The 17,462-nt window shown below is 43.8% G+C and overlaps 6 protein-coding genes across 6 annotated transcripts; 3 read left to right on the top strand and 3 right to left on the bottom strand.

The window, feature by feature from the left end:
- Window positions 1-1,819: 1,819 nt before the first annotated feature.
- AGABI2DRAFT_122547 (hypothetical protein) lies at window positions 1,820-2,659 on the top strand (the record flags this gene model as incomplete). The annotated part of the gene is made up of 2 exons (XM_006456599.1): window positions 1,820-2,570; window positions 2,631-2,659. The coding sequence occupies 2 exons, from the start codon at window positions 1,820-1,822 to the stop codon at window positions 2,657-2,659; spliced, it is 780 nt and encodes a 259-aa protein (XP_006456662.1).
- An 885-nt stretch (window positions 2,660-3,544) lies between these two features.
- Window positions 3,545-5,800, bottom strand: AGABI2DRAFT_181181 (hypothetical protein; the record flags this gene model as incomplete). Its single annotated transcript, XM_006456598.1, has 9 exons — window positions 3,545-3,579; window positions 4,404-4,460; window positions 4,516-4,644; window positions 4,693-4,825; window positions 4,876-5,078; window positions 5,133-5,289; window positions 5,337-5,495; window positions 5,547-5,624; window positions 5,742-5,800. Coding segments are annotated over 9 exons (1,008 nt in total), but the record flags the coding sequence as incomplete, so codon positions are not given.
- Window positions 5,801-6,588: 788 nt separating this feature from the next.
- On the top strand, window positions 6,589-8,220 carry AGABI2DRAFT_122545 (hypothetical protein; the record flags this gene model as incomplete). Its single annotated transcript, XM_006456597.1, has 2 exons — window positions 6,589-6,789; window positions 6,844-8,220. 2 exons carry the CDS (start codon window positions 6,589-6,591, stop codon window positions 8,218-8,220), a joined length of 1,578 nt encoding a protein of 525 aa, XP_006456660.1.
- Window positions 8,221-9,040: 820 nt separating this feature from the next.
- On the top strand, window positions 9,041-12,197 carry AGABI2DRAFT_122544 (hypothetical protein; the record flags this gene model as incomplete). The annotated part of the gene is made up of 8 exons (XM_006456596.1): window positions 9,041-9,075; window positions 9,134-9,635; window positions 9,687-9,968; window positions 10,022-10,231; window positions 10,297-10,592; window positions 10,651-10,942; window positions 11,482-11,821; window positions 12,124-12,197. The coding sequence occupies 8 exons, from the start codon at window positions 9,041-9,043 to the stop codon at window positions 12,195-12,197; spliced, it is 2,031 nt and encodes a 676-aa protein (XP_006456659.1).
- A 500-nt stretch (window positions 12,198-12,697) lies between these two features.
- On the bottom strand, window positions 12,698-14,247 carry AGABI2DRAFT_146424 (hypothetical protein; the record flags this gene model as incomplete). Its single annotated transcript, XM_006456595.1, has 2 exons — window positions 12,698-12,718; window positions 12,757-14,247. 2 exons carry the CDS (start codon window positions 14,245-14,247, stop codon window positions 12,698-12,700), a joined length of 1,512 nt encoding a protein of 503 aa, XP_006456658.1.
- A 1,059-nt stretch (window positions 14,248-15,306) lies between these two features.
- On the bottom strand, window positions 15,307-15,685 carry AGABI2DRAFT_122542 (hypothetical protein; the record flags this gene model as incomplete). Its single annotated transcript, XM_006456594.1, has 4 exons — window positions 15,307-15,344; window positions 15,395-15,446; window positions 15,502-15,537; window positions 15,596-15,685. 4 exons carry the CDS (start codon window positions 15,683-15,685, stop codon window positions 15,307-15,309), a joined length of 216 nt encoding a protein of 71 aa, XP_006456657.1.
- Window positions 15,686-17,462: the final 1,777 nt, after the last annotated feature.

Below are 17,462 nucleotides of genomic sequence, written 5' to 3'. Positions count from 1 at the left end.
CTCATCACTACCACCTTTCCTGCCCTGCCCTGTCTCCCCTTCATCAGAAAATGTTTTTTTTTCTTAATTGTTCTTAATGACAATTTAAGAAACAATTAAGAACAGGGACCTGTCTGAATCTTCTTAATGATACTTAGGCTTGTATGTCTTGAGCCTGGAAATGACTTAAAAGTTACTCAAACTGTACTTAGTTGATGTCTTTCTCATAGATATAAAAATGTTGACATAAAGATAGATAAATAAAAAGTCATATTAAAGTCACACAAGTACATATTTCAGACATTCAAGGTCGACTATGACAATAGTAAGAAGCTTAAGAGTGAATAAGTCAACAAAAGTGATTATATTAGCATAGTAAATATGATACATTGGATATAATCTATACAGAGGAATAGGATAGGAGGATGGGAGAGGAAAGATGAGAGGAAAGATGTTCTACAAGTAGCAAATGAGCATAGAAACATGAAAAGATAGGAAGTACTCACCAGAGACCAGAGAATGTCCAGAATGTCCCCCAAATCCTCCCAAAACTCTCCCTAGAATCCCTCCTCATGTCCCCCTACATGTCCCCAATACCCTCCCTCAAATATCCCCCCCCCAAATACCCTAAAGAAGCATCCTAAAAAGGCAAAAAAAATGGTCTAGATAGGCTTAAAATGAGCTGGATGAAGGTAGGGGAGAAGAATGAATGATAACTTACTTGAATACAGGTCAAAGGGGCCAGGAAAACGGAAGGGGAGGGAGGGGAGGGGAGGAATGATGGTGGTGATGAGGAAGGATCAACGGTCATGCTCGACACTACATAGGGTTGTGAAGGGTTTGGGGGGTCTCAGAAGGGCTCTTGGTGTCCGATCCCTACCCTCACCCCCCTCCAACCCTTCTGTGATACTCCCGGGGTAGGCCATGCCCCGGTGATCCCTAGTCGAGCCTTATCGCCAAGGAGCATTATAATCTGTTACTACGCTTTTAGATGTTGCTACAAAAGGCAATGCGTTACAGCTGTTACCATCAGTTACATCACATACCATTAGTTACATTCTGTTACATTATCGTCACAGCGTTACAGCAAGTGCCTGCCGGCTGCCACGCATCAGCCTTAGTTCTAGCTGCCTACCGCTTGGCTGTGACAGTGTTACATGCTAAATCAGGTAAGCCAAACACGTGACAATTAATTTAATTCAATTCTACGTATTTCGGATTTTTCTGACATAAACTTATGTTCTTTTAATATTCTAAGATTTGTCGTGATTTTTCCAGAATTTTCCGGTTAGTAGAGCAGGCTCTACGACGTGTCTATCTGCAGTTGACAATGACCCCCCCCCCATGATGGAATCTTGATATCTCCATAACGGGTATGTTTTCGACAAAAACATACATATAGACTTATGTTTTTTTAATATTCTAAGATTTGTCGTGATTTTTCCGTAATTTTACCAGCAGTAGAACAGAGCATACAACATAATGTCTCTCTAAACATGTTTTATAGTGAACATAAAATTGTTTACACTCGAAAAAGTTGATGATCTTGTTTCACTTTAAGCTTCTGTTGAAAAAGTCTAGCTCTTTTAAACATTCTTTGATCCTTGGTTTTCTTCTTTTTCTCCTTAAGCTAAGTATATAATGTTTTGTTGAGAAGGTCAAGTCTTTTTAGTGTTCTTTGGTTCTTGGTTTTCTTATTTTTATCTTTGAGCTGAATTTCTAAGAAACATTTAAGTAACCAGGATATTCTTGGACTTCTGAACCTTCTTTATGTTCTTAGCTTGTCATTAAGAGACTCAAAGTAGCTCTAAGTGCAATTAAGTAAAATGCATTTTCCCTGATGTGGGCCACGGCTCCGGGTACTTATACAGAGGACTCAGGAATGTTACAGCCGTTGGCTCAAAGAGCATATTATTCAGCGGAGACCGCAAGGACGTTTACAGAGCGCTCTCTTTCTTTCCCTCAATCTGCCTCCTATCATTACACAAGGCAGAAAACAACGCGAGACACCATTTTCTTATGGCAAACTGGTTTCCACCAAGGAGTCTGCACGCCGAGCGAGCCGCCACCACACATGCCGTCTTCGGATGGTATAGGAACGCGCTTCAGACTTTTAGTCCGCTCGCAAGGATACAACGTGCTGCCACCACACATGCTCCCTTCGGGGAGTATAGGAACGCGCTCAGGACTCGGGAACGCATCAAGCGAGTCGCCACCACACATGCCGCCTTCGGATGGTATAGGAACACGCTCAGGACCTTCGGTCCGCTTGCAAATACAAGGTTCATCATATCATATCAAGTCTTATTTCAAAGGTAACAGCTGGTATGAAATCACCAACAATGAAGGCAACGAAATACTTCCAAGTCATCTTCAAGGCGGCCCATGGTTCCAAACATATCAAGGAGTCAAAGCTGCCAACAATTCGCCGCTTTTCGCTTGTCTCATGCAAGTCATGTGCAACCACGCACCGATAGGGGAATATAGAGTGAGGTTCTTCCCAAAGGAACCTTACAAATTGTGCCAATGCGATCTCAAGTCACCGGAGATGCGGCAACACTTACTAATGGTCTGCCCTTATCAGCAAAAGGGTCGGAAAAATATAAGGGCTTACTTGCTGACTTATTGCTTACAATAAGACTTACCCATAGGTTCCAATGTTATGGAACTTTACCAATAGAATAATGATATTAGAATGACATTCCAATTATGAGCCCGAAAAATAACTATTCCCTTATCGGAATTTGTAATAATCCTCAGACCGATAATACATTGATTAAATATCTAGGTATAATGGTAGGACATGTTACTAATCCTAAAATTTACAATTATATCAGTAACACATTGTCAATGTATTCTGCAGTTATGTCATCTTTTCAGGTCTGAGAATTAGGCCACGAACTATTTCGCATCATAAATAGAAGGAATCCTTTAGATTATAATCCATATGATTCGAAGGCTATACGCCAGGGTGACAACCCTCAATCTCGATCCAAATAAAATCGAAATCGCACTCGTAAATTGAAAGCAAAACAATTCTTATTCTTCGTATCTCTTTACACGTGCAGTATGTACCGAAATAAAGCCAGGGAGCGAGTCAAGTCAAAGCGGAGAGCTAAGTCAAAGGAGAGTACCTGAGTCAAACATCGGAAAGCAAGAGAAGTTGAAGCATAAATAAACCGTGAAGCGAGCAAGATCCATGATACGAGAATTCCACACTGCAAAGCAAGAGCAATCCGATGGTAGCAAGCCGTCCAAGAGTAGTGAACCGTTTGAGAGAAATAAACCATTAGCTGTGTGTCAATTCAGCCGGAACATGATCCTGAGCTTGGGACTCTTCGCGGAGCTGTCGTCATACATCCCTCAGAGCTCGAAGTTTGATGACATCCTGCCACTCGCTTGGTTTTGGAACCGCGCGTCGTTTTCTTGCTCCACGCCGAGAGGGTCCACCAGAGGGAAAGAAATGGCTAGCGAGAGACGATTAGCATGGTTCTCAGGCTTGTGGATCTCTTACTCTTGCCAGAACGCCAGAGTTTGCTTAGTCCAGCAGTCGTCGGGGTCCTCAAAAATCTCGAGGACATTGTAGTAAAATTCGTCCAGCTTGTTAGAACCTTGCCAGAATGTCACGGCGTCACACTGTCACATCTGTCACATATTTTATTACATAATAATTTCCCTCTGCTGCTACAGTTCGACGGAGGCTAAACTATCGGCATACTGCTAAAATGGCGCAAGCTACAGACTTACCAATTGAACTTATCGATCTCATCTTATCTTTCCTACCTCCGAATCATGCGGAGCAGGTACAATGGCGAAGGGCAGCGGCGGAAATTGGAAGGGAGATTAGACCGGTAGGTTGGAACCTATCGGATCATCGATGTAGGCGGTGTGGGAGGGTAACCTTAGCAATGTGGGACGATGAGGAACAGAAGGCGTGGGTAATACAGAGATGGGGATACTGGGGACCGCGACACTGGGCAATAGCCGGATTCTTCGTACTATGCCCATGTGATGCGATGATTGGGAATTACTTCGGGAGTCGTTGGTTCGTGTGAGTAGATTACCTGTCTAGGAGTTGTTTGTACTTGTGGACACTTTTATGGTTTGTTTGGTGTTGTTGACGTTTTTATGATCAATGTACTTGTGTTTACTTACTTCTTACTCCACTCTTCTTTTCGCATGTCAAATGTATAATTAGTTTACTTTCTCATACGTGCTTCTTTTCTCATGTCAGTATATAAATAGTTACCTAGGGTAGTTGGTCTGTGCGCCGTAGTCTAGGTATATAAAGTAGGTAGAAACTTGTAGAAGACTCCGTCGAGTTCTCTTAGGTTCACGCCTAATATTACTTTTGTCACTATACCCTTCAGTTCTTGAGTTTAGGTGTGACCTGTGACATCACAGTCACAGTCGTCCTAACACAGCTCAAATAACATGTCTTGCATGGGCCACTCTCGGATCGACGACAGTGCAAACCGAGCCTGCATTGTACACCGAGTAAAGGAGGAAAGACCAATTGAATTCAGAAATACTGACTTGAGTAGCGCCATAAGCAATGATTGAGGGTGTAATTTGTGTAATCCCGTACTTGACTGCGATAGAGTCCTTGGTTGCATGCTTCGTCACCCGGGGTTTTCCACTGCCAAACAGCATTTCTTCAACAACCTAAGTAACAGAGCATTAGCATTACCTCATATATTAATTAAGACTTACGCGAAGCAACAGAAAACCTCGGCAGAGTCCTGCCATGATATCACCAGCCTGCATCATGTCTTCATCATATAAGAAGAGCGGATAGTCGTACGCCGTGACGTGGACTTCATCGGCTTTGAGTTTAGCAAGTTTACTGTAATATACTAACATCAGAAGTGCAAATCATCAGAAAAGGAATCTTACTCGGTGTTATAACCCCCACGTCTCAATTCCCGGACTGGGCAAAGCAAACGACCAGTGTCGATGTGCTCCCAACCTCGCATACACTTCTCGTTAGGTACCGGAGGGGTAATATGATCCCCAGTGTCTTTTACCATGAGCTCGCAAATCGCATTGTTGACCTTCAACGAATCCGCAATTTGAGCTTGGGTTGCACTTTCATGAAGCTATAAAAAACTCAAGTGGTAAGATACCAGGACGAGTAGAATTGGTTTACTTACCACTTCAATAAACTTGAAGAGGTGGCTCTGGTTCAGGTCTTCGTCATTGTCTTGCATAGTGTCACAGAGCCGCTTGACGAGGTCGTGCATGTTGGGCACGAGTGCCAAAATCTTCCGGTATGCGTCTACCTGACGTTCTTTGAACCTATCTTGCTCGCTATGGGGTGAAATGAGCATATACTTCAACGGTGAGAGAGAATTTACCTTGCGTCTTCTTCGGTTAGCGACTCGGTGTCGTCGTCGACCTTCAAAAGGCCTTCCTGAGCGAGAGCAGTCATAAAGATCTGCTCAATGTTCATCCAAGGATCGATAGTATGAGGAATGAGCTTCCCCACACGATAGTAAGGCTGTAAAGCCCCTTTCCTAGCGCATATAGTATGTGAATTCATTCAGATCAAAAGAAAATACAATTACTTCTCTTGTCCTTGGACCCCCTTCCTGTTCTTGTTATCGAGAGCCTTCAAGATAGTACAGAACCAAGACTGCCCAGTCCTGGATTGGCGAGAAGGGGAGCGCGATCGAGGTGAACGTGATCGTGATTGACGATTACGATCACGTCCACGGCCATTGGCTTGACTAGGCGAGCCAGAACGAGACCTAGAGACAGACCTAGACCGAGAACGGGAGCGGCGGCGCAGACGAGAACGGGGGGGATTGGCGGTGGGCATAAGGGGATGGTAGTGGTACGAAGTCAAGTTAATTGACCTCAGTGTAACGTATTACAGAGGTGTAACAAGCCTTGTCACAAGGCTGGAATAGCAGAGCTAGCAAAATGTCATGCCAATTCCCCTGCGAGTTCTTGTCCGTTTCCTTTGAAAATTGGGGAGCTAGTCGATTTTGCCGGAACGCTAAAGACTGCGAAGTTTGAAGAGACGGGGATGAGTAAAAGCAAGGGTATTCCTGAATTTGTAAAACTCACCCTAATTCTGGAGATGTTGTTATTGTAAACCAATCTCCTACTCAATCTCTATGAAACCGTCGACAAACATGCCAATAGGATAGCCTGACCGCATCCTGAAATCTCTAAGCAACAGGTATAAAATCGGGCTCAATATTTGTGGAATTGGGGGGAAAGTGAGTTTCAATATATTGAAGCTGCGTCGCCTTCATTTGCTCTAAAACTTTGAGGACTTTTAAAAGGTACTACGGACTATAAGATGATTGAGTATGAAAGGTTTATGTGGACTTTTCAGCGAGATATTTGGCAGATAGGTAGACTCACCAGTAACAAAACCGTTTTGTATTTTGTGAGCTTAACTCTAATTGCACCGCCTCAGAATTTCGCACAGATGTTCCCTCCACCGTAGAGATCTGTTTCACAAAGTTTCATCGTGATCGAGGGTGTCGTTGTTGAGGAATTGCATTACGAGCCTGGGTGTGATGTGGTTGTTGAACAGGACACAGCCAAAAGTGTTGGCATGCTAACGTCTAACGATGATCCCGCATAGCCACCTTGATGACCACGAAGCCTCTGCTCTGGCTTCTGGTCACAATTCTACCTGTATACATGGCCAACGCATGTTCAATATGCCGGAGGTCTTTCCATACCCAGAGAGGTCTCAATATTCATCGAAGCGCATGTGTTAAACGGGCCAACGTTCGACTAGTAACCAAGGTACAAAATGTGGATGGCAAAAATGTCACCATCTACACCGAGGTAAGTGCTCATTACAATCAAATATATCATTTGTTGAATTTAAAGTACTTGTAGATGGTTACATCTGGTTTAGAGGTACAACCAGGAGTGGGCAGGTCAAACTCGGGCCTTTCACTCGAAAACTTCCTCTTTGAACAAGTTCCTGCAGAACCGGTCACTTCCAACCTTTCAGAGCTCCCTCCTGCATTACCTGGACCGTTGTTGGTTCCAGATATCTCTTCTGCACCGTCTCTGGCTCCAGAGATCTCTCCGTCACCATTTATACCCTCAGAAAACTCTCCTATGCAGCCTACTACCTCCGAAACCGAGCCGACTACTTCCGAGTTGCCATATACTCCTTCTAAAAGACCACCAGTACTTGCAACAAGTGCGATTCAACCGCTACAGCTGGTGGATCACTTACCATCTGAGCCGACTGGTCTACGAAGGTCAACACGTGCTCGTAAACCCTCAGCCCGTGTTCGGGAGCGTGATGCCCAGCTGGCTGAACCAGTACCGCCTCGAGTAAGGCCTTGCCAAGTCATAGTAGACCTCGCCGCTGAGGCAAGTATGGACAGCTCGGACCATGAAGCAGTTGATGAACCATTCATTGAGACCGAGCCGAACTCGATGGGGCTCTTCTGCCGCTATACAGTCCTGCCGTCTACAGACCCCGACCGGGATATCACAATTTATCATGTTGCTGATACTCCAACCTTTATCAAGGATCCGAATTCTCTTCCACTGAATCCAGTCGCTGGGTTTGGACCCGAAACTCTTGACAATGTACTGCCCTCTGCATCGATATCGACATCAACTCGTTATTTCACTCCCTTTCTCAATGCAACAATATTTCGCCTCATGTGTTGGTTTTATCAGAGCACTCAAAAAACCCTTGCCGACCTTCAACATCTGGTTGACGATGTGATTTTACATGCTGATTTCCAGGCATCCGACCTCAAAAACTTCAATTCAACCCGTGAATCACGACGCATGGATAAATCAACATCGGTGGATGCTGATTTACCATACCGCAAAAGTGATGTGTGGATGGAGAGTGCGATCAAGTTGCCACTTCCCTTGGTTCGTACGCAATATTCACGAGAAGAGGAAGCCGAAACTATCAAAATCAAATTCTTCCACCGCGATTTAACCGAGGTGATCAAGTCTGGCATCCAAGATTTTGCCTCGCGCAATTTTCACTGGCGAGGGTTTCAACAAATGTGGCAGCCTTCTGAACAGGAACCTGTTGAACGAGTTTATGGAGAGGTCTACACTTCGGACAGATTTTTGGAGATGGAAAGGCAACTTCCTGAGATACCTGGGTGTACTCTCGAAAAGGCTATTGTGCCTCTCATGGCATACTCTGATTCCACTCATCTCGCCGACTTCGGGACTGCATCGCTATGGCCAATTTATATCTGGTTTGGAAATCTATCAAAATATGTTTGAACAAAGGTTTCTTCGTTTGCAGCACATCATCTCGCGTATATTCCATCGGTGAGAATCTAGTACCTGATATTCAACTATAGAACGATATCTAATATTTTCAATAGCTTCCAGCGGATATACAAGACACTTATATGGAGCAATTTGACCAGGCAGCGCCGTACTCAAGTCTCAAGCAACTCAAGCATGATTTGATACAAAAAATATGGTCAATCATTCTTAGTCGCAAGGATTTTGATGAGGTATATCGGAACGGAATGGTTGTCCAATGTGGAGATGAGAAGTGGCGCCGATTATTTCCTCGTTTTTTTGTATATTCTACTGATTACGTTGAAAAGTCTGTCTTCATCATACAGAATTAATTCATAAGCTGCATCCTGATATGTAACAGGGTTCTCATCGCTTGCATAAAGCCGAACTCATCCAACCTCTGTGCAAACTGCACGGTAACGAAGAATCAGATACTTGGGCTTGGCACAAAACTCCATGATTCGATCTATTCATTGCGCAAATGAGAGGATTCTGAGAGAGAGCAAGCGAGAGTCGAAACGGCACGGAGACAAATTTACGAATATGGTTACGTTGCCGATGGAAAAGCAATAGACAAAATACTCGGGGAATCTAAAACCCCTGTTCACGTACGTTCCGTTGTTCATTATCAGAATGTCACCTAACACTTGTTTATTCTTAGAATGCGTTTAGCCAGTTCCTCCTCCCATGTGGATTTAATTTCTATGATTTATTTGTTCCTGATGTCCTTCACGAAGTTGAAATTGGCGTCTTCAAACACTTTTTGACACATCTTGTTTGTATCCTCTATACAATGGGTCCAAATGCAGTTGCCAAGTTGGATCATCGGTAGGGTTTCTATTCCTATTTTATTTAAACAGGTATTTAACCATAGCAGGTTTCACAGGGTTCCTGCATTTGGGCAGTCAACTATCCGGAGTTTCAAGAATAATGTTTCGGAAATGAAGAAGTTGGCTGGTCGAGACTTTGAGGATGTGTTCCAATGTGTGGGGCCGTGTTTTGAGGGCCTGTTCCCCAAAACGGTTGATCGTAAAATTCAAGACTTGCTCTTTACCGCTGCCTGCTGGCATGCCTCTGCTAAATTGCGACTACACACTGAAACTAGTCTTGGTATCTTCCGTGGCTTAACGAGAGCTTTCACAAAACAAATCCGATACTTCGCAAACAAGATATGCCCTCAATTCTCAACTGTACAGACACCTTCAGAGGCTGCCACGGCTATGTGTGCTGAAGCGGCGAGACTGAAGAATGGTTCAACTGCCACGGTTCGTGGGTCTAGACGTATACGGAAGGAATTTCACATCAATATACCCAAATTCCATTCAATCTTACACTATCCTGATGCTATCCCCTTGATTGGCACACTAAATGGAGTCTCAACACAAATTGTAAGTCATGTTATCGAATATTGCAGGTTATATATTAATACTTTAGTTCAGGGAGAACAAGAACATTGTCGTGTCAAGAGGTTTTATGATCGGACCAATAAAAACCAAATTGAAAAGCAAATCAGTCAACAGGAGCGTCGTCAAGCACAGCTTCGAGCTTTGAATCATTCTGTGACCTTGGCAGAACTTGACTCAATTCCTGAAGCATTGATCAAAATGGACGATTTGCCATTCTCAGATCCACAAGAACACCATCATATTTCGAGGTGGAAAGCGGCAAGATTGAATTTATTCAACTGGCTGAAGCAAAATTCCGGAGATCCTGCTACCGAGGTGAGTTTGCAGACCGTGGTGTCGAATATGAATCAACTAACTATTTCATATAGGGTTTTTATCATAAGTTGATTGATCATTTCCTCAATCGACTTCTTCTCGATGGCCTTCAAATCACAGCTGAAGATCGCACGAAGATTCTCCTCTTGGAGAGTTCTATCTTTGCCCACAAAGTTCTCCGTATCAATTTCACCACGTATGACAATCGACGGGATCAAGACTCTATCAACCCAAGCACCTATTCTGATATCATCATGCTTCACGTGATGGTAGTACTCATCCCTATTGCTATGCTCGGGTCTTTGGGATTTATCACGCGATGGTCCAGTTCAATAGTAATCGTTCACGGAAACATGAATTGCATCGAATGGAATTTCTTTTGGTGCGTTGGTACGACGTTGATAGTGGTGCACATGCAGGATTTGCTGCGAAACGGCTACATCAAGTCATGTTCCATAAAGTTGGTCCTGACACTTTCGGATTTGTTAATCCATCAGATGTATTACGGGCAGCTCATTTGATACCTAACTTTGAACAAGAAACTACCGCACAACTTCTAGGCCCCTCAATGGCTCGTCGACAAGAAGAAATGGACTTGGATTACAACCAATACTATGTAAACATGTGAGTCCCATCCTCTATAATTCGATGTTCAGAATTTATTATTATTATTTGGATCAAGGTTTGCTGACCGAGATATGTTCATGTGCTTTACTGGTGGCGGGATTGGACATTTGGCCACCAGGGAGTCTACTCAAAGCTTTCGAGATGAAATTGGTAGGCTCTGGGGAGACAAAGGCGAAACAAGAGAGTGCGAAATTGAACATGAAGATTTGGAACCGGCGGTGGAAAACGAAGAGCATAATTCTGAAGCTAGTGATACTGAAGATGCGAGGTTTACATCAACAGAGCATTTACCAGATCGAGATGATAACGATTGGGATAGTGAGCTTGACGGAGATGAGAATACCCAGGTTGATGATGGAGACTCGTGTACTGAAGAGGAAAGTGCATTAGGATTTAGTGCCTTGTAGTCAAGTTCACGAAATAAAGTACCTTCTTGATGATAAACACTGCCTGTCTTGACAATATCCGGATTTATGGCCCCTCGAGATTGAATTATAACGTCACTTACTCATTAGAATACCCCCTTACAATTGGATAATATTGATCATGTGATTAGATCACATTACAATGCCCGATTATTATAGCTCCACAAACTTTCGAGTATTCCTATCATTGGAAACCTAATACAACCCATTATAGTACATTCTAATAATTTACCTATGAAAAGGATAATATGGTATGCCATTATTAAGTGTACCGACAATTTCTTTCAGATAAAATGTGGCCTTGTAATTCTTTCTCAGTAGAATAAAAAAAATTTATCATGATAAGTATTAATTTCCATCACAACGTATCCAATGTATTAATCCTGTCAGATATAGAACTAATAGGTTGTGAGCCCTTGTATTTTCCCGACCCTTCTGCTGATGCTCTGTTTGTGAGGCAGATCAATCATTACAACTTGGACGGAATCACTACGATAAGAGGCCTCATCCTCTTCCTCCAAGACAATCCCCAAGCGTTTAGTTTTGTACCTCCGGAACTTCCACGACACGCAGATGAAAGCTGGCCGGCGTATGGGAGAGAGTTAGAGTTGGCTAGAGAGGAGGAGAACAAAAGGAGGAAGGAGCGAAGGCTTCCTCCACTCAAAGGACCGATCTTCTTGCACGAGTCAATCGAGTTCGTGAGACATTGGAATGTGTGGGAGATAAACGATGGGTGGAGAGATATCTTCTGCGCGATGATGAGAGAGATTAAGCCTGTGTCGCAGGCGGTGTTGAAAAGGGGTAGGAAAAGAATGATTTTATTTTATCTCGTCTATGAACGTTTCTGTTTCTTTGTCTATCTTAGTGTACTTGTATACAGATTCGAATGGTCTCTTTTTTCTTTTTCTGTTTCTGTTCTTATAGCTTCGACCTCGTCAGCTGGATACGGACTTGTACAGGTGATCTAAAGTACAGGGAACGCGTCATGGCACCCTTTAAGTAGTTTTGAAATAAACTATAGTGATTACAAAAAAAAAAAAAAAAAAAAAAAGCTGTTGAAGAAGGACTCATTGATCCTTTGTATGTTTCGACTCACGAGCAAGTGGCCGACATCCTAACCAAGGCTGTGGCAAAGAAGGTAGTTGAGTTTGCTGTTCCACTACTGGGACTTGAGTAGACTGGCTGGATCAAGAGGGTGTGTTAGAGTGAGCAAGCAGTCTACAAGTGTTATTGGTGGACTTAGAGATATGTGGACGAGTTTAGTCACATAATAGCTTAGTCATGTATGGTTGAACTTCCCTGTGGACGCTTCAGAGGCCTTAGCTTCTTACAGTCTGTCCACAGGTGAGTACAAGTTATTAGAACACAATATAGCTTCTTACAGTCTGTCCACAGTTGTCCCTAGGATTGCTCATTCAGTTCCTGTCTGTTCGCCTCGTTTCTAGGACCGTTAGACTCGCCACTGCGTCGCGTACATCCTACGTTTGACACTGGGTTTGAGTTGAACCTCCCGAGATAGGAGACAGCATAGGCAATGTCAGGACGAGTCATAGTGGCGAGATACTGAAGAGCACCTACAGCATTGAGATAGGGAACTGACTTCATCTCAGCCTGATCCTCGAGTGAAGGAACAATGTCAGAGAGTTCAGATCCCGGAGCTTTTTTTTTTTTTTGTAATCAAGTGGCTGTTTGAGCCTTCTATTCCAGCGATATAAGTACATGCGAACACTATGTACAACATGCTGAGAATACGGTTGCCATGACATGTTACCAAGAGAGAAAGAAAACATATTCTGCGTATCAGAACGCGAGTCGCACAAGGCAGAGCTGGGCCGTGGAGCAACACCGCGGATTTGACAGTTGTGACCGCCAATGACGATCGTCTTGCCGATGTAGGAGCGGGCCAAAGTGCCCGCGACGGAATCGCATATGTCAACCCAAGCGACGCAAGTGTCACTGTGGGCCGATGTCCGCATGAAACGGACGGCATGTTTGATGGCAATGGTGAGTTCCTTGCCAACCAGAGAAATTGCAAGCGCGTTGGTAAACGCGCTGCGCTGAACGTTTTGCCAGACCTTTGGTTCGGCAGGGACCATAGGCACGTTGATAACCTTGAGGTAGGAAGTCGATGTGATGGGGGAGGATTTGATGGGCACAATGCCCGTGACAGTGGTGAGATGCTGAATGTGTTTCAGAACACACGCGGTCTCAGAGGAAGTGGGGACTCGGCTCACGGCAATGAAAATGCCGGATCCAGAGTCTTCAGCATGTTCGAGAATGATGTTGACGTCATTCTGGAGATGGGTGTTGATTTTGGGGGGAGTGAGTTGCACACCACGGCGCTTCGCGCCATGGCATGTGTGACGAGCCCTACGTTTTCTGCCCAAAGGCTTGGACGCAGGGGTGGTGGTGACGGCCGCGGGAGCCTGAGGGTGGGGCGGAGGCTGCTGTTGAGGAGGGCGGCAAGCAGCGGCCTTGGCATAAGAATTATTCTTAGAAGGGACAGGGTCCTTTCCGAAAACGGGTGGCTTGGGAAGAGGAGGGGGGGTCGGCTGCGCCGGCTTTGCCTTCTTTGGTTTACATGGGGTCATGTCCATGTCGGCCGACGGAGACCGTGGCCGAGGGGTGGCTGTACCCGAGGGAGTGGGGGGAGGGGGGGTGGATTCCAGTGCCGGTGGCGGGGGATCAACCGACCCAATGGTCGCCGCAAGTTGCTCACTGAAGGAGCTGATACCCGCAACGGAAGAGAGTTGGTACTTATCAAGATCGCGCCGCTTGATGAGAGTGCGTGTTGCCCGTAGTATACAGTCCGTGAACTGCTCATAGAGCGGGTGTTCGGCCTCAATGTTGTCAAGCATGGCGATAGAGGTGTTCATTAGTTTGATCATTCCCTTCTGACCGGCGGTCAGGACGTGGGAACGACCAGTGGACGGGGTGGAAGTCGGTGCCGGTGTCGGGGTCGACGGGAACGGTGCCGGGGATGGGTTGGCAAAGCCTCGGAAATCTGAGGCGTACAACAAGGGGGTGAGGGAGGAGGAGGGTTCTGGGAGCCCAGAACGCCTAGGAGGTGTTGGCGCCGTCATACGAGACAACACCGGGAGCTCGAGTTCGTCTTCCATATGACCCGCCGCTTGAAGTAGAGCACATCCAAGAGAAGACTTGAACATACCCTTCGGAACCTCTTCATCAGACCAGTCACTGTCCTTGCCGGCGGTGTCAATATCCATTGCAGATTGCTTGTTGCTACTCATAACTAGTGGCCACTAGGACTTCCAAAAGAAGAAGGTAGTGGTACAGGTTCAAGAAGCGATGGACACCCCGGAGTTTCTTACTCCACTGCCTGGCAGCCTGCTTGAGGCCATAAAGCGATTTACGGAGCCGAAAGACCATGTTAGGACTACCAATCACAACCTCTATATTTAAATAATACACATGTATTATGTAAACATTATGCAAATGTTACCGTAAATTTAATTTACATAGTACTTATTTTACATATTTAAACTTTATGTGAACAAAAGTCTTGAATTGAGCTTTATTGCATTTTTAATTTACATATGTTTTGAATAGTACACATGTATTATTAAAATAATATTTACGGTAATGTTTGCATAAAGTTTGCATAATACATGTGTACTATTCAAATATAAAGGTTGTGAATGTGATAGCCCTCAGGTTTGCGCATATAAATCTCCTCTTCAAGTTCCCCATAAGTAAAGGCAGAGGAGACCACTAGGACTTCCAAAAGAGGAAGGTAGTGGTACAGGTTCAAGAAGCGATGTTCAGATCCCGGAGTGAGTGGAGTGGAAAGTGGATTAGCATCATCCATATTGAAGTGTTCTAGGAGCTCCTTATATCAGTAAAAAGTTTTGTCACTTGAAGCTACTTGAAGCTACTTGAAACCATCTTGAAAAAACTTCAAGTACTCATCAAGTAGACTTTTTTCTCAAGTGCCTTAAGTCAGGGTCTAATCTTGAGAGCTACTTGAAGTCAGGTTTTCAAGTTCTCTCAAGTAGTCTCAAGTGGTGATATCAACTAGAGTACTCAAGTATCTCAAGTTTGTCCAAGTATGTTCAAGACAGGTAATATTTGATATTATAATATGGCCAAGTATACATCAAGTTTCATCAAGTGACTCAAGAGCTCTTCAAGTATGTATCAAGTTTCATCAAGTATACATCAAGTCTCATCAAGTAAACTCAAGAGCTCTTCAATAAGTCAACAAAATGTTTATATTAGCATAGTAAATATAATACATTGGATATAATCTATACAGAGGGATAGGATTAGAGAATGGGAAAGGATAGAGGAGAGGGAAGATGTTCTACAAGTAACAAATGAGCATAGAAAGATAGAAAGATAGAAAGCACTCACCAGAGACCTTGAAATCTCCCCCAAATCCTCCCAAACTCCCCCAAGAATCTCTCTATACATCCCCCTACATATCCACCATATTCTCCCTCAAATATCCCCCAAAATACCCCTAAAAATGCGTCCCAAATAGGCAAAAATGCGTCCTAATTAAGCTTAGAATTAGCTGGGAGAGAGCTAGGGAAGGGAAGGGAGGTTACTTACTTGAATATAAGCCCAGAGAGCAATGAGGAGGGATGGGGAGGGAGGGGAGGGGAGGAATGATGGTGGTGATGAGGAAGGATCGAAGGTCATGCTCGAAACACAAGTTCAACATGTCACATGACATCACATGACGTCTGGACTTGGGATTTTCGAGTCAAAGTTCCTCAAATCATAGGTAGGAGATATTTTCGGGTCATTTCTGCATGGATTTTAATGATCTAAAAGTGTATTCCTATATTTTCGAAGTCGGGGAGTTCGAATAACTAATTAGATTCTTTGTTGGATGAAAGCCTACTGAGATATAGCACATTTAACATATGATAAACACAAATTGTGCTATAGCACCTCAAATATTGATCGGATAATAGATCTAAAACCAGATTCGGTTTCCTGAGCCTTGAGAACATATACTTACACTCTTAAACCATTAAAATCGGCACAGAAGCCAGTATTAAACATGACATTCTTGTCATGTTTTTCTTTATCTCCATAACTGGTATGTTTTCCGACGAAAACATACATATAGACTTATGTTCTTTTAATACTTTATGATTTGTCGTGATTTTTCCAGAATTTTAAAGCTGGTAAGACAATCTCTAGAACAGATCTAATCATAATTAATCTTCATATCAACTTGAGGCTCACTTGAGGCTTACTTGAGGCTTACTTGAAGAAACTTGAAATTTACTTGAATTTCACTTGAGGCTTACTTGAGTGACAACTTGAGATTATACTTGATGAGATTTGAAATGCACTTGCTTATACTTGAAGAAACTTGAAAATTGACAGTTTATTTCAAGCATAAATCATTTTTTCAAGAAGCTTTTCAAGTAAAATCTCTTGAATTCTTACTTGAGACATTACTTGATGATCTTGAAACTTTTTTCAAGTTACTCTCAAGTGCTATTTTTCTCAAGTTGCTCAAGTAGAATAACTTTTTACTGATGTAGGGATGAAGGGAGGATGGTGATGCACCGCCCGTCCTTGATAATCTTGGCTAGTTGAAACTATTATTGGGACAGCCATGCGAGAGAAGGGGAGTGTCAGGGTAACACTGTAATCCAGGGTGTATGGCCGAAAATACTCGTGCCCAAGGGGGGCTCCTGGTTTTAGCCGAATCGGATATTGCCTCAGTGAAATAGGCAAGCCCCCTGGTTGCATAGAGGTGAGAGGGTCAAGTTCCCTGGAATATACGTGGCAAAGGGAAGAATATTAGTGTTGTAAAAGTGACGGTCAATGCGGTCAATATGTAGCTTGACTCGAGAGAAGCCTTCGTTACTGAATGTATAAAATTGAACTCATATGTAATTCTTGTTTCGAGTTTGGTTGGAAGGTCAAATAGCAAAAGAATATGGCAGAAAAACAGAAAAACAGAAAAAGGAAAAGCGAAAAATGAGGCGAAATGCATGCGGCCAGGAGGGGGAAAGATGATAGGAAACTAGTTAGTTGAACGGCCATTGAGGAAATGTTTTGTTTGTTGTTATTGAACTGGACCTTTAAACACTTCGTGATCTTATCCATTGATGGGACTTACAGTCTCATCTTAGAGCATGACCGTTGATCCTTCCTCATCACCACCACCATTCCTGCCCTCCCCACCCTCCCCTTCTGTTTTCCTGGCCCCTTTGACCTGTATTCAAGTAAGTTATCATTCATTCTTCTCCCCTACCTTCATCCAGCTCATTTTAAGCCTATCTAGACCGCTTTTTTTTGCCTTTTTAGGATGCTTTTTTAGGGTATTTGGGGGGGATATTTGAGGGAGGGTATTGGGGACATGTAGGGGGACATGAGGAGGGATTCTAGGGAGAGTTTTGGGAGGATTTGGGGGACATTCTGGACATTCTCTGGTCTCTGGTGAGTACTTCCT

This window comes from Agaricus bisporus (assembly GCF_000300575.1).
Source record: "Agaricus bisporus var. bisporus H97 unplaced genomic scaffold AGABI2scaffold_13, whole genome shotgun sequence".
NCBI classification, from domain to species: Eukaryota; Fungi; Basidiomycota; class Agaricomycetes; order Agaricales; family Agaricaceae; genus Agaricus; species Agaricus bisporus.
The sequence above is the reverse complement of the archived record's forward strand: the minus strand, read 5'-3'. Positions and strand labels throughout refer to the sequence as shown.